At 44.8% G+C, this 16,330-nt stretch overlaps 1 protein-coding gene across 1 annotated transcript in view; it reads left to right on the plus strand.

The window, feature by feature from the left end:
* LOC139421664 (polycomb protein suz12-A-like) overlaps positions 1 to 16,330 on the plus strand; it is a 41,701-nt gene that overhangs the window by 5,746 nt on the left and 19,625 nt on the right. Inside the window, exons 4-7 of the mRNA XM_071172750.1 lie at positions 2,867 to 2,935; positions 6,685 to 6,734; positions 14,655 to 14,740; positions 15,164 to 15,407. Of these exons, the coding sequence (XP_071028851.1) occupies positions 2,867 to 2,935; positions 6,685 to 6,734; positions 14,655 to 14,740; positions 15,164 to 15,407 (449 nt within the window). The remainder of the gene's footprint in view (positions 1 to 2,866; positions 2,936 to 6,684; positions 6,735 to 14,654; positions 14,741 to 15,163; positions 15,408 to 16,330) is intronic.

Consider the following 16,330-nt stretch of genomic DNA (forward strand, 5'->3'; position numbering starts at 1 on the left):
CCCGACGACCTCGGAACCTGAAGAGTTGGTAGGGTTTAACCCTGTTGGATTACTGCAGGGGAGAGTGTGTGTGTGTGTGGTTGGTTGAGTATGCTGTTATCTTAACAGAGGGCCAACCGCCATGGGGCTGCATAGTGTAGGAGGAGGCTGCCCCTGCTGTTTCACTGAGTGATGTAATGTATACATATGTCTATGGACTTGTTCAACGTTGCAGGTGACTACAGATTGACTGATCTACAAATCACCTTGCATCATATAACTACTTGTTTATTATTTGTAGATCAATTTACCCATGATGCATCATCACAGATTTGATGCTCTTGAAAACCAGTGATCCCTGTGGGAATTGAAAATCAACCTTGTTGCTAGCGCTGCACTCTTCCTAACTGAACCACATAGGACCATTGTCTGCTGAAATGAGACGATGTACGTGTAGGCTGGTTGGCTAATGGCCATATCTTTCTCTATGTAAATGAGAAAGGGTGTGTTAAGTTATATTAGCTGTTTTGCATATCGTTTGATTATAGTGATATTTGGGGCCCTGAGTTCTTCTTGATTATAGTGATATCTAGAATCAAATGTCCACACACCTCTCCAAAGTGTTCACAGTTCCTAAGTCATTTCAATGCACTTTTATGTCTGAAAGAAGTCTTCAACTACAAGGTGCTTTTCTTAATCTTTCCTCTCGGTGCCGTTGAGGAACTAGAGCAGAGCACCCTTGTTGTTTTGTTAGGAACACAACCCTGCATCTCCTCCATCATTCTATTACTGTTGTTTACGCAATCCCAAAAGTTCTCTATTGTAAATCGCCATCTGGGTCAGATGGGCATCATTTGAAAGGTGGTTCTATGGTCAACATGACCTAGCTAAGTTATAAAATATGATATTAATACGATGTTAAGCTTTCACAGGGCAATTCAGGGAATCTGATGGTAATTCTGGTGCCTGTAGGAAGGAGTCGTGAGTGCATTCTGGTGCCTGTGGGAAGGAGTCGTGAGTGCATTCTGGTGCCTGTGGGAAGGAGTCGTGAGTGCATTCTGGTGCCTGTAGGAAGGAGTCGTGAGTGCATTCTGGTGCCTGTGGGAAGGAGTCGTGAGTGCATTCTGGTGCCTGTAGGAAGGAGTCGTGAGTGCATTCTGGTGCCTGTAGGAAGGAGTCGGGAGTGCATTCTGGTGCCTGTAGGAAGGAGTCGGGAGTGCATTCTGGTGCCTGTGGGAAGGAGTCGGGAGTGCATTCTGGTGCGTGTAGGAAGGAGTCGTGAGTGCATTCTGGTGCCTGTAGGAAGGAGTCGTGAGTGCATTCTGGTGCCTGTAGGAAGGAGTCGGGAGTGCATTCTGGTGCCTGTAGGAAGGAGTCGTGAGTGCATTCTGGTGCCTGTAGGAAGGAGTCGGGAGTGCATTCTGGTGCCTGTAGGAAGGAGTCGTGAGTGCATTCTGGTGCCTGTAGGAAGGAGTCGTGAGTGCATTCTGGTGCGTGTAGGAAGGAGTCGTGAGTGCATTCTGGTGCCTGTGGGAAGGAGTCGTGAGTGCATTCTGGTGCCTGTGGGAAGGAGTCGTGAGTGCATTCTGGTGCGTGTGCCGAGGTGACGAACCCGGCTCATTCTGAACGGAACAACCCAGGATATGGCGCCATGTCATCTTGGAATGTGTCGACGCTGTGTAGTTTTATCATCTGGAAATGATTGGTTTGCTTGTATCACATCAAAGCAGTGTTTATTATAGTCCTCAACGTCTCATCTTTATAAATACATTTGAGTCCTCTTCATTCACGGCATTTCCTTCCCTCGGTCAACAAAAAATGTACAAAAGTTGCCCATTTAGGGGCAGGGATGGGGACAACTTCTGGTCACGTACGGGGCTCTAGTTCATAACGGCTGTCAGTCAAAACCCATACAGAGCTGTGAAGCACAGAGCCTGAGGTCTGACGTCATGTATAGCATGTTACTGTACAGACACTGAGCTCTGACGTCATGTATAGCATGTTACTGTACAGACACTGAGCTCTGACGTCATGTATAGCATGTTACTGTACAGACACTGAGCTCTGACATCATGTATAGCATGTTACTGTACAGACACTGAGCTCTGACATCATGTATAGCATGTTACTGTACAGACACTGAGCTCTGACGTCATGTATAGCATGTTACTGTACAGACACTGAGCTCTGATGTCATGTATAGCATGTTACTGAACAGACACTGAGCTCTGACGTCATGTATAGCGTGTTACTGTACAGACACTGAGCTCTGATGTCGTGTTACTGTACAGACACTGAGCTCTGACCTCATGTATAGCATGTTACTGTACAGCCACTGAGCTCTGACATCATGTATAGCGTCTTACCGTACAGCCACTGTTACAGTTTAGGAGATTTATAAATACCCCCAAAATCTGCCATTTTCACTCCATTTTCAAGGAGTGTACAGAGCTCAGTGGGTTGAATACATCCTCACTTTACGATGATATATATCTTCATTTAGTGGTGACGTCTGATTCTCCCACTTTCACACTTCCTGTCATGGATTTAACATCATTGGATGGTTGTAGGGGCAGTGGGTGGAGCAGTGGGTGGGGAAGTGGGTGGAGCAGTTTTTTATTTTATTTTACCTTTATTTAACTAGGCAAGTCAGTTAAGAACAAGTTCTTATTTTCAATGACGGCCTAGGAACAGTGGGTGGGGCAGTGGGTGGGGCAGTGGGTGGAGCAGTGGGTGGGGCACCTTTCCAGCGTGGTTAAATCCTTGACGGGGAGTATGCAACACAAGTGTGGAGGAGGAGGAGGACACAGCCTCAGAGATGCAGTGTAAATCCCCAGTGTGTTCTGTCTATTAACCCTGGGGGGGGGTTCTCTGGGGGGGGGGTCAGGAAGTCCTCCAGGGTGGATCACCTGCTGTACAGAGTGGAGAAGAAGAGGGCTGAGCAGAAGGCACACAGGTAAACAGACCATCATCTTCCAGAGCTGTGTTCCGATACTAACCACACTAACTGGGGCGACTGGGTAGCATTGGACTAGTAACCGGAAGGTTGCAAGTTCAAATCCCACTAGGGTTAACACTTTGAGAGCCAAACACTCTGAATTTACAAACAGACAATCTGACAACACAACTCTGGCAGTCCAGATTTGAATTTATGAACACACCCGAAGTCGTAAAATGTCTAGCTAGTTATTTGTTATGCTAACAAGCTAGCAAGAGGTTGCATAGCAACAGAATCAACTTCCTGCAGACGGGCGAAGAGCTAGTACGCTCAACTGAAAGGATACTGTTTGTTTACAGTTTACTTACATTTTTACTAATAGTATATATTCATTAAGTATGTAGTATACAGTATGTTAGTATGGGTACTCATTAAGTAGGTAGTATACAGTATGTTAGTATGGGTACTCATTAAGTAGGTAGTATACAGTATGTTAGTATGGGTACTCATTAAATAGGTAGTATACAGTATGTTAGTATGGGTATTCATTAAGTAGGTAGTATACAGTATGTTAGTATGGGTACTCATTAAGTAGGTAGTATACAGTATGTTAGTATGGGTACTCATTAAGTAGGTAGTATACAGTATGTTAGTATGGGTACTCATTAAGTAGGTAGTATACAGTATGTTAGTATGGGTACTCATTAAGTAGGTAGTATACAGTATGTTAGTATGGGTACTCATTAAGTAGGTAGTATACAGTATGTTAGTATGGGTACTCATTAAGTAGGTAGTATACAGTATGTTAGTATGGGTACTCATTAAGTAGGTAGTATACAGTATGTTAGGATGGGTATTCATTAAGTAGGTAGTATACAGTATGTTAGTATGGGTACTCATTAAGTAGGTAGTATACAGTAGGTTAGTATGGGTACTCATTAAATAGGTAGTATACAGTATGTTAGTATGGGTACTCATTAAGTAGGTAGTATACAGTATGTTAGTATGGGTACTCATTAAGTAGGTAGTATACAGTATGTTAGTATGGGTACTCATTAAGTAGGTAGTATACAGTATGTTAGTATGGGTACTCATTAAGTAGGTAGTATACAGTATGTTAGTATGGGTACTCATTAAGTAGGTAGTATACAGTATGTTAGTATGGGTACTCATTAAGTAGGTAGTATACAGTATGTTAGTATGGGTACTCATTAAGTAGGTAGTATACAGTATGTTAGTATGGGTACTCATTAAGTAGGTAGTATACAGTATGTTAGTATGGGTACTCATTAAGTAGGTAGTATACAGTATGTTAGGATGGGTATTCATTAAGTAGGTAGTATACAGTATGTTAGTATGGGTACTCATTAAGTAGGTAGTATACAGTAGGTTAGTATGGGTACTCATTAAATAGGTAGTATACAGTATGTTAGTATGGGTACTCATTAAGTAGGTAGTATACAGTATGTTAGTATGGGTACTCATTAAGTAGGTAGTATAAAGTATGTTAGTATGGGTACTCATTAAGTAGGTAGTATACAGTATGTTAGTATGGGTACTCATTAAGTAGGTAGTATACAGTATGTTAGTATGGGTACTCATTAAGTAGGTAGTATACAGTATGTTAGTATGGGTACTCATTAAGTATGTAGTATACCGTATGTTAGTATGGGTACTCATTAAGTAGGTAGTATACAGTATGTTAGTATGGGTACTCATTAAGTAGGTAGTATACAGTATGTTAGTATGGGTACTCATTAAGTAGATAGTATACAGTAGGTTAGTATGGGTACTCATTAAGTAGGTAGTATACAGTATGTTAGTATGGGTACTCATTAAGTAGGTAGTATACAGTATGTTAGTATGGGTATTCATTAAGTAGATAGTATACAGTATGTTAGTATGGGTACTCATTAAGTAGGTAGTATACAGTATGTTAGTATGGGTACTCATTAAGTAGGTAGTATACAGTATGTTAGTATGGGTATACAGTAGGTTAGTATGGGTACTCATTAAGTAGGTAGTATACAGTATGTTAGTATGGGTATACAGTATGTTAGTATGGGTACTCATTAAGTAGGTAGTATACAGTATGTTAGTATGGGTATACAGTAGGTTAGTATGGGTACTCATTAAGTAGGTAGTATACAGTATGTTAGTATGGGTACTCATTAAGTAGGTAGTATACAGTATGTTAGTATGGGTACTCATTAAGTATGTAGTATACCGTATGTTAGTATGGGTACTCATTAAGTAGGTAGTATACAGTATGTTAGTATGGGTACTCATTAAGTAGGTAGTATACAGTATGTTAGTATGGGTACTCATTAAGTAGATAGTATACAGTAGGTTAGTATGGGTACTCATTAAGTAGGTAGTATACAGTATGTTAGTATGGGTACTCATTAAGTAGGTAGTATACAGTATGTTAGTATGGGTATTCATTAAGTAGATAGTATACAGTATGTTAGTATGGGTACTCATTAAGTAGGTAGTATACAGTAGGTTAGTATGGGTACTCATTAAGTAGGTAGTATACAGTATGTTAGTATGGGTACTCATTAAGTAGGTAGTATACAGTAGGTTAGTATGGGTACTCATTAAGTAGGTTGTATACAGTATGTTAGTATGGGTACTCATTAAGTAGGTAGTATACAGTATGTTAGTATGGGTACTCATTAAGTAGGTAGTATGTTAGTATGGGTACTCATTAAGTAGGTAGTATACAGTAGGTTAGTATGGGTACTCATTAAGTAGGTTGTATACAGTATGTTAGTATGGGTACTCATTAAGTAGGTAGTATACAGTATGTTAGTATGGGTACTCATTAAGTAGGTAGTATGTTAGTATGGGTACTCATTAAGTAGGTTGTATACAGTATGTTAGTATGGGTACTCATTAAGTAGGTAGTATACAGTATGTTAGTATGGGTACTCATTAAGTAGGTAGTATGTTAGTATGGGTACTCATTAAGTAGGTAGTATACAGTAGGTTAGTATGGGTACTCATTAAGTAGGTAGTATACAGTATGTTAGTATGGGTACTCATTAAGTAGGTAGTATACAGTATGTTAGTATGGGTACTCATTAAGTAGGTAGTATACAGTATGTTAGTATGGGTACTCATTAAGTAGGTAGTATACAGTATGTTAGTATGGGTATTCATTAAGTAGGTAGTATACAGTATGTTAGTATGGGTACTCATTAAGTAGATAGTATACAGTATGTTAGTATGGGTACTCATTAAGTAGGTAGTATACAGTAGGTTAGTATGGGTACTCATTAAATAGGTAGTATACAGTATGTTAGTATGGGTACTCATTAAATAGGTAGTATACAGTATGTTAGTATGGGTACTCATTAAGTAGGTAGTATACAGTATGTTAGTATGGGTACTCATTAAGTAGGTAGTATACAGTATGTTAGTATGGGTACTCATTAAGTAGGTAGTATACAGTATGTTAGTATGGGTATTCGAACACAGCTCTGGTCTCTTTCCATTAGTCCACTGTTGTAGCAGGCCACATCATCACTGTATCATTTTCCTAGTTGAAAGTTCTCCAGGCCAAAGTCATGTACTTTAACCAATGACTTGCAAAACAAAATGGGACTGTATCAATGAGTAGAATACCAGAATATTTTTTTTGAGTGGACTATTACTTTAACTCCCAAAGTGCTTGATATCCATAGTCCTGAATGAATCCATTCATACCTGAAATAATGAGATCTAAGGTCTTTTTGGTAACTCTTGTATAACTCTGTCTCCAGCCTGGCTTCACACCTGCAACTCACCTTCACTGGGTTCTTTCATAAAGTCGGTAAGTGTTTAACTTGATGTTTGTAGGGATGATGGTCGGTAAGTGTTTAACTTGTTTGCAGGGACGATGGCAAATATCAATTTAATCAGATATCACATGCACAGTATTTGTTTAAATCCTGACAATTACTGTCTTCTTATTCCCCTCTAATCCTGACGGTTACTGTCTCCTTATTCCCCTCTAATCCTGACGGTTACTGGCTCCTTATTCCCCTCTAATCCTGACGGTTACTGTCTTCTTATTCCCCTCTAATCCTGACGGTTACTGTCTTCTTATTCCCCTCTAATCCTGACGGTTACTGTCTTCTTATTCCCCTCTAATCCTGACGGTTACTGTCTTCTTATTCCCCTCTCATCCTGACGGTTACTGTCTCCTTATTCCCCTCTAATCCTGACGGTTACTGTCTTCTTATTCCCCTCTAATCCTGACGGTTACTGTCTCCTTATTCCCCTCTAATCCTGACGGTTACTGGCTCCTTATTCCCCTCTAATCCTGACGGTTACTGTCTTCTTATTCCCCTCTAATCCTGACGGTTACTGTCTTCTTATTCCCCTCTAATCCTGACGGTTACTGTCTTCTTATTCCCCTCTAATCCTGACGGTTACTGTCTTCTTATTCCCCTCTAATCCTGACGGTTACTGTCTTCTTATTCCCCTCTCATCCTGACGGTTACTGTCTTCTTATTCCCCTCTAATCCTGACGGTTACGGTCTTCTTATTCCCCTCTCATCCTGACGGTTACTCCCCTCTCATCCCGACGGTTACTGTCTTCTTATTCCCCTCTCATCCTGACGGTTACTGTCTTCTTATTCCCCTCTAATCCTGACGGTTACTGTCTTCTTATTCCCCTCTCATCCTGACGGTTACTGTCTCCTTATTCCCCTCTAATCCTGACGGTTACGGTCTTCTTATTCCCCTCTAATCCTGACGGTTACTGTCTCCTTATTCCCCTCTAATCCCGACGGTTACTGTCTTCTTTTTCCCCTCTCATCCTGACGGTTACTGTCTTCTTATTCCCCTCTCATCCTGACGGTTACTGTCTTCTTATTCCCCTCTCATCCTGACGGTTACTGTCTTCTTATTCCCCTCTAATCCTGACGGTTACGGTCTTCTTATTCCCCTCTAATCCTGACGGTTACTGTCTCCTTATTCCCCTCTAATCCCGACGGTTACTGTCTCCTTATTCCCCTCTAATCCTGACGGTTACTGTCTTCTTATTCCCCTCTAATCCTGACGGTTACTGACTTCTTATTCCCCTCTCATCCTGACGGTTACTCCCCTCTCATCCCGACGGTTACTGGCTTCTTATTCCCCTCTCATCCTGACGGTTACTGTCTTCTTATTCCCCTCTAATCCTGACGGTTACTGTCTTCTTATTCCCCTCTCATCCTGACGGTTACTGTCTCCTTATTCCCCTCTAATCCTGACGGTTACGGTCTTCTTATTCCCCTCTAATCCTGACGGTTACTGTCTCCTTATTCCCCTCTAATCCCGACGGTTACTGTCTTCTTTTTCCCCTCTCATCCTGACGGTTACTGTCTTCTTATTCCCCTCTCATCCTGACGGTTACTGTCTTCTTATTCCCCTCTCATCCTGACGGTTACTGTCTTCTTATTCCCCTCTAATCCTGACGGTTACGGTCTTCTTATTCCCCTCTAATCCTGACGGTTACTGTCTCCTTATTCCCCTCTAATCCCGACGGTTACTGTCTTCTTTTTCCCCTCTCATCCTGACGGTTACTGTCTTCTTATTCCCCTCTCATCCTGACGGTTACTCCCCTCTCATCCTGACGGTTACTGTCTTCTTATTCCCCTCTCATCCTGACGGTTACTGTCTCCTTATTCCCCTCTCATCCTGACGGTTACTGTCTTCTCATTCCCCTCTCATCCTGACGGTTACTGTCTCCTTATTCCCCTCTCATCCTGACGGTTACTGTCTTCTTATTCCCCTCTCATCCTGACGGTTACTGTCTTCTTATTCCCTTCTCATCCTGACGGTTACTGTCTTCTTATTCCCCTCTCATCCCGACGGTTACTGTCTTATTTTTCCACTCTCATCCCGACGGTTACTGTCTTCTTATTCCCCTCTCATCCTGACGGTTACTGTCTTCTTATTCCCCTCTCATCCTGACGGTTACTGTCTTCTTATTCCCCTCTCATCCTGACGGTTACTGTCTTCTTATTCCCCTCTCATCCTGACGGTTACTGTCTTCTTATTCCCCTCTCATCCTGACGGTTACTGTCTTCTCATTCCCCTCTCATCCCGACGGTTACTGTCTTCTTATTCCTCTCTCATCCTGACGGTTACTCCCCTCTCATCCTGATGGTTACTGACTTCTTATTCCCCTCTCATCCTGACGGTTACTGTCTTCTCATTCCCCTCTCATCCCGACGGTTACTCTCTTCTTATTCCCCTCTCATCCTGACGGTTACTCCCCTCTCATCCTGACGGTTACTGTCTTCTTATTCCCCTCTCATCCTGACGGTTACTGTCTCCTTATTCCTCTCTAATCCTGACGGTTACTGTCTTCTTATTCCCCTCTCATCCCGACGGTTACTGTCTTCTTATTCCCCTCTCATCATGACGGTTACTGTCTTCTTATTCCCCTCTCATCCCGACGGTTACTCTCTTCTTATTCCCCTCTCATCCTGACGGTTACTGTCTTCTCATTCCCCTCTCATCCTGACGGTTACTGTCTTCTCATTCCCCTCTCATCCTGACGGTTACTGTCTCCTCATTCCCCTCTCATCCTGACGGTTACTGTCTTCTCATTCCCCTCTCATCCTGACGGTTACTGTCTCCTTATTCCCCTCTAATCCCGACGGTTACTGTCTCCTTATTCCCCTCTAATCCTGACGGTTACTGTCTTCTTATTCCCCTCTAATCCTGACGGTTACTGTCTTCTTATTCCCCTCTCATCCTGACGGTTACTCCCCTCTCATCCCGACGGTTACTGTCTTCTTATTCCCCTCTCATCCTGACGGTTACTGTCTTCTTATTCCCCTCTAATCCTGACGGTTACTGTCTTCTTATTCCCCTCTCATCCTGACGGTTACTGTCTCCTTATTCCCCTCTAATCCTGACGGTTACGGTCTTCTTATTCCCCTCTAATCCTGACGGTTACTGTCTCCTTATTCCCCTCTAATCCCGACGGTTACTGTCTTCTTTTTCCCCTCTCATCCTGACGGTTACTGTCTTCTTATTCCCCTCTCATCCTGACGGTTACTGTCTTCTTATTCCCCTCTCATCCTGACGGTTACTGTCTTCTTATTCCCCTCTAATCCTGACGGTTACGGTCTTCTTATTCCCCTCTAATCCTGACGGTTACTGTCTCCTTATTCCCCTCTAATCCCGACGGTTACTGTCTTCTTTTTCCCCTCTCATCCTGACGGTTACTGTCTTCTTATTCCCCTCTCATCCTGACGGTTACTCCCCTCTCATCCTGACGGTTACGGTCTTCTTATTCCCCTCTCATCCTGACGGTTACTGTCTCCTTATTCCCCTCTCATCCTGACGGTTACTGTCTTCTCATTCCCCTCTCATCCTGACGGTTACTGTCTCCTTATTCCCCTCTCATCCTGACGGTTACTGTCTTCTTATTCCCCTCTCATCCTGACGGTTACTGTCTTCTTATTCCCTTCTCATCCTGACGGTTACTGTCTTCTTATTCCCCTCTCATCCCGACGGTTACTGTCTTATTTTTCCACTCTCATCCCGACGGTTACTGTCTTCTTATTCCCCTCTCATCCTGACGGTTACTGTCTTCTTATTCCCCTCTCATCCTGACGGTTACTGTCTTCTTATTCCCCTCTCATCCTGACGGTTACTGTCTTCTTATTCCCCTCTCATCCTGACGGTTACTGTCTTCTTATTCCCCTCTCATCCTGACGGTTACTGTCTTCTTATTCTCCTCTAATCCTGACGGTTACTGTCTTCTCATTCCCCTCTCATCCCGACGGTTACTGTCTTCTTATTCCTCTCTCATCCTGACGGTTACTCCCCTCTCATCCTGATGGTTACTGTCTTCTTATTCCCCTCTCATCCTGACGGTTACTGTCTTCTCATTCCCCTCTCATCCCGACGGTTACTCTCTTCTTATTCCCCTCTCATCCTGACGGTTACTCCCCTCTCATCCTGACGGTTACTGTCTCCTTATTCCCCTCTCATCCTGACGGTTACTGTCTCCTTATTCCTCTCTAATCCTGACGGTTACTGTCTTCTTATTCCCCTCTCATCCCGACGGTTACTGTCTTCTTATTCCCCTCTCATCCTGACGGTTACTGTCTTCTTATTCCCCTCTCATCCCGACGGTTACTCTCTTCTTATTCCCCTCTAATCCTGACGGTTACTGTCTCCTCATTCCCCTCTCATCCTGACGGTTACTGTCTTCTCATTCCCCTCTCATCCTGACGGTTACTGTCTCCTTATTCCCCTCTCATCCTGACGGTTACTGTCTTCTCATTCCCCTCTCATCCTGACGGTTACTGTCTCCTTATTCCCCTCTCATCCTGACGGTTACTGTCTTCTTATTCCCCTCTCATCCTGACGGTTACTGTCTTCTTATTCCCCTCTCATCCTGACGGTTACTGTCTTCTTATTCCCCTCTCATCCTGACGGTTACTGTCTTCTTATTCTCCTCTAATCCTGACGGTTACTGTCTTCTCATTCCCCTCTCATCCCGACGGTTACTGTCTTCTTATTCCTCTCTCATCCTGACGGTTACTCCCCTCTCATCCTGATGGTTACTGTCTTCTTATTCCCCTCTCATCCTGACGGTTACTGTCTTCTCATTCCCCTCTCATCCCGACGGTTACTCTCTTCTTATTCCCCTCTCATCCTGACGGTTACTCCCCTCTCATCCTGACGGTTACTGTCTCCTTATTCCCCTCTCATCCTGACGGTTACTGTCTCCTTATTCCTCTCTAATCCTGACGGTTACTGTCTTCTTATTCCCCTCTCATCCCGACGGTTACTGTCTTCTTATTCCACTCTCATCCAGACGGTTACTGTCTTCTTATTCCCCTCTCATCCCGACGGTTACTCTCTTCTTATTCCCCTCTAATCCTGACGGTTACTGTCTCCTCATTCCCCTCTCATCCTGACGGTTACTGTCTTCTCATTCCCCTCTCATCCTGACGGTTACTGTCTCCTTATTCCCCTCTCATCCTGACGGTTACTGTCTTCTCATTCCCCTCTCATCCTGACGGTTACTGTCTCCTTATTCCCCTCTCATCCTGACGGTTACTGTCTTCTTATTCCCCTCTCATCCTGACGGTTACTGTCTTCTTATTCCCTTCTCATCCTGACGGTTACTGTCTTCTTATTCCCCTCTCATCCCGACGGTTACTGTCTTATTTTTCCACTCTCATCCCGACGGTTACTGTCTTCTTATTCCCCTCTCATCCTGACGGTTACTGTCTTCTTATTCCCCTCTCATCCTGACGGTTACTGTCTTCTTATTCCCCTCTCATCCTGACGGTTACTGTCTTCTTATTCCCCTCTCATCCTGACGGTTACTGTCTTCTTATTCCCCTCTCATCCTGACGGTTACTGTCTTCTCATTCCCCTCTCATCCCGACGGTTACTGTCTTCTTATTCCTCTCTCATCCTGACGGTTACTCCCCTCTCATCCTGATGGTTACTGTCTTCTTATTCCCCTCTCATCCTGACGGTTACTGTCTTCTCATTCCCCTCTCATCCAGACGGTTACTGTCTTCTTATTCCCCTCTCATCCTGACGGTTACTCCCCTCTCATCCTGACGGTTACTGTCTCCTTATTCCCCTCTCATCCTGACGGTTACTGTCTCCTTATTCCTCTCTAATCCTGACGGTTACTGTCTTCTTATTCCCCTCTCATCCCGACGGTTACTGTCTTCTTATTCCCCTCTCATCATGACGGTTACTGTCTTCTTATTCCCCTCTCATCCCGACGGTTACTCTCTTCTTATTCCCCTCTCATCCTGACGGTTACTGTCTTCTCATTCCCCTCTCATCCTGACGGTTACTGTCTTCTCATTCCCCTCTCATCCTGACGGTTACTGTCTCCTCATTCCCCTCTCATCCTGACGGTTACTGTCTTCTCATTCCCCTCTCATCCTGACGGTTACTGTCTCCTTATTCCCCTCTAATCCCGACGGTTACTGTCTCCTTATTCCCCTCTAATCCTGACGGTTACTGTCTTCTTATTCCCCTCTAATCCTGACGGTTACTGTCTTCTTATTCCCCTCTCATCCTGACGGTTACTCCCCTCTCATCCCGACGGTTACTGTCTTCTTATTCCCCTCTCATCCTGACGGTTACTGTCTTCTTATTCCCCTCTAATCCTGACGGTTACTGTCTTCTTATTCCCCTCTCATCCTGACGGTTACTGTCTCCTTATTCCCCTCTAATCCTGACGGTTACGGTCTTCTTATTCCCCTCTAATCCTGACGGTTACTGTCTCCTTATTCCCCTCTAATCCCGACGGTTACTGTCTTCTTTTTCCCCTCTCATCCTGACGGTTACTGTCTTCTTATTCCCCTCTCATCCTGACGGTTACTGTCTTCTTATTCCCCTCTCATCCTGACGGTTACTGTCTTCTTATTCCCCTTTAATCCTGACGGTTACGGTCTTCTTATTCCCCTCTAATCCTGACGGTTACTGTCTCCTTATTCCCCTCTAATCCCGACGGTTACTGTCTTCTTTTTCCCCTCTCATCCTGACGGTTACTGTCTTCTTATTCCCCTCTCATCCTGACGGTTACTCCCCTCTCATCCTGACGGTTACGGTCTTCTTATTCCCCTCTCATCCTGACGGTTACTGTCTCCTTATTCCCCTCTCATCCTGACGGTTACTGTCTTCTCATTCCCCTCTCATCCTGACGGTTACTGTCTCCTTATTCCCCTCTCATCCTGACGGTTACTGTCTTCTTATTCCCCTCTCATCCTGACGGTTACTGTCTTCTTATTCCCTTCTCATCCTGACGGTTACTGTCTTCTTATTCCCCTCTCATCCCGACGGTTACTGTCTTATTTTTCCACTCTCATCCCGACGGTTACTGTCTTCTTATTCCCCTCTCATCCTGACGGTTACTGTCTTCTTATTCCCCTCTCATCCTGACGGTTACTGTCTTCTTATTCCCCTCTCATCCTGACGGTTACTGTCTTCTTATTCCCCTCTCATCCTGACGGTTACTGTCTTCTTATTCCCCTCTCATCCTGACGGTTACTGTCTTCTTATTCTCCTCTAATCCTGACGGTTACTGTCTTCTCATTCCCCTCTCATCCCGACGGTTACTGTCTTCTTATTCCTCTCTCATCCTGACGGTTACTCCCCTCTCATCCTGATGGTTACTGTCTTCTTATTCCCCTCTCATCCTGACGGTTACTGTCTTCTCATTCCCCTCTCATCCCGACGGTTACTCTCTTCTTATTCCCCTCTCATCCTGACGGTTACTCCCCTCTCATCCTGACGGTTACTGTCTCCTTATTCCCCTCTCATCCTGACGGTTACTGTCTCCTTATTCCTCTCTAATCCTGACGGTTACTGTCTTCTTATTCCCCTCTCATCCCGACGGTTACTGTCTTCTTATTCCCCTCTCATCCTGACGGTTACTGTCTTCTTATTCCCCTCTCATCCCGACGGTTACTCTCTTCTTATTCCCCTCTAATCCTGACGGTTACTGTCTCCTCATTCCCCTCTCATCCTGACGGTTACTGTCTTCTCATTCCCCTCTCATCCTGACGGTTACTGTCTCCTCATTCCCCTCTAATCCTGACGGTTACTGTCTCCTTATTCCCCTCTCATCCTGACGGTTACTGTCTCCTTATTCCCCTCTCATCCCGACGGTTACTGTCTCCTTATTCCCCTCTCATCCTGACGGTTACTGTCTCCTTATTCCCCTCTCATCCTGACGGTTACTGTCTTCTCATTCCCTCTACAGAGAAGTCATCCGTAGCCTCAGAGAATGAGCAGAACTCTGTTTCTCTAGAGGTGCTGCTGGTTAAAGTCTGTCACAAGAAGAGGAAGGTAAGAGAGAGAGAGTGCGTCTGCTAAGTGACAAAAATGTGTGTGTCTCCCATACACATTTCCACTCCCCACTCTCCCATACACATTTCCACTCCCCACTCTCCCATACACATTTCCACTCCCCACTCTCCCATACACATTCCCACTCCCCACTCTCCCATACACATTCCCACTCCCCACTCTCCCATACACATTTCCACTCCCCACTCTCCCATACACATTCCCACTCCCCACTCTCCCATACACATTCCCACTCCCCACTCTCCCATACACATTTCCACTCCCCCGTTCTCTCTCATCCTCTCTTTTCTCCCCACTCTCCCATACACATTCCCACTCCCTCTATCTCTCTCATCCTCTTCTCTCTTTTCACCCCACTCTCCCATACACATTTCCACTCCCCCTGTTCTCTCCCACCTCCAGGATGTGAGCTGTCCAGTGAAGCAGGTTCCTACAGGGAAGAAACAGGTGCCTCTGAACCCAGACAGCAGCAGTCCCAGCAGTCAGTCCAAGCCGGGCTCCTGTCCTTCTCTGGTGGTGTCCAGTAGTGAGTTTGATGCCAGCAACGGCCACACGGTCAAGTCCTACTCCCTGTTGTTCAGAGTGTCTGGACCAGGCAGGACGCAGCACAACGGACTGGTCAATGGACAGACCAATGAGAATATAGGTGGGCTTAGTGCTGGAGTTAAACTACATGTGGGTGGGGGGAACTCCAGTCTTGATTTGGTACTGAGGATGTGTGTTAACCCCAGGCTTGTATTGGTACAGGGGGGGGTGTGTGTGTGTGTGTGTGTGTGTGTTAACCCCAGTCTTGTATTGGTACAGAGGATGTGTGTGTGTGTGTTAACCCCAGTCTTGTATTGTAACAGTGTGTGTGTGTGTGTGTGAACCCCAGTCTTGTATTGGTACAGGGTGTGTGTGTGTGTGTGTGAACCCCAGTCTTGTATTGGTACAGGGTGTGTGTGTGTGTGAACCCCAGTCTTGTATTGGTACAGGGTGTGTGTGTGAACCCCAGTCTTGATTTGGCACTGAGGATGTGTGTGTGTGTGTGAACCCCAGTCTTGTATTGGTACTGAGGATGTGTGTGTGTGTTAACTCCAGTCTTGTATCGGAACAGAGGATGTGTGTGTGTGTGTGTGTGTTAACCCTAGTCTTGTATTGGTACAGAGGATGTGTGTGTGTGTGTTAACCCTAGTCTTGTATTGGTACAGAGGATGTGTGTGTGTGTGTGTGTTAACCCCAGTCTCGTATTGGAACAGAGGATGTGTGTGTGTGTGTGTGTGTGTGTTAACCCCAGTCTTGTATTGGTACAGAGGATGTGTGTGTGTGTGTGTGTGTTAACCCCAGTCTTGTATTGGAACAGAGGATGTGTGTGTGTGTGTTAACCCCAGTCTTGTATTGGAACAGAGGATGTGTGTGTGTGTTAACCCCAGTCTTGTATTGGAACAGAGGATGTGTGTGTGTGTTAACCCCAGTCTTGTATTGGAACAGAGGATGTGTGTGTGTGTGTGTGTGTTAACCCCAGTCTTGTATTGGTACAGAGGATGTGTGTGTGTGTTAACCCCAGTCTTGTATTGGAACAGAGGATGT

Source organism: Oncorhynchus clarkii, chromosome 12 (assembly GCF_045791955.1).
Source record: "Oncorhynchus clarkii lewisi isolate Uvic-CL-2024 chromosome 12, UVic_Ocla_1.0, whole genome shotgun sequence".
NCBI classification, from domain to species: Eukaryota; Metazoa; Chordata; class Actinopteri; order Salmoniformes; family Salmonidae; genus Oncorhynchus; species Oncorhynchus clarkii.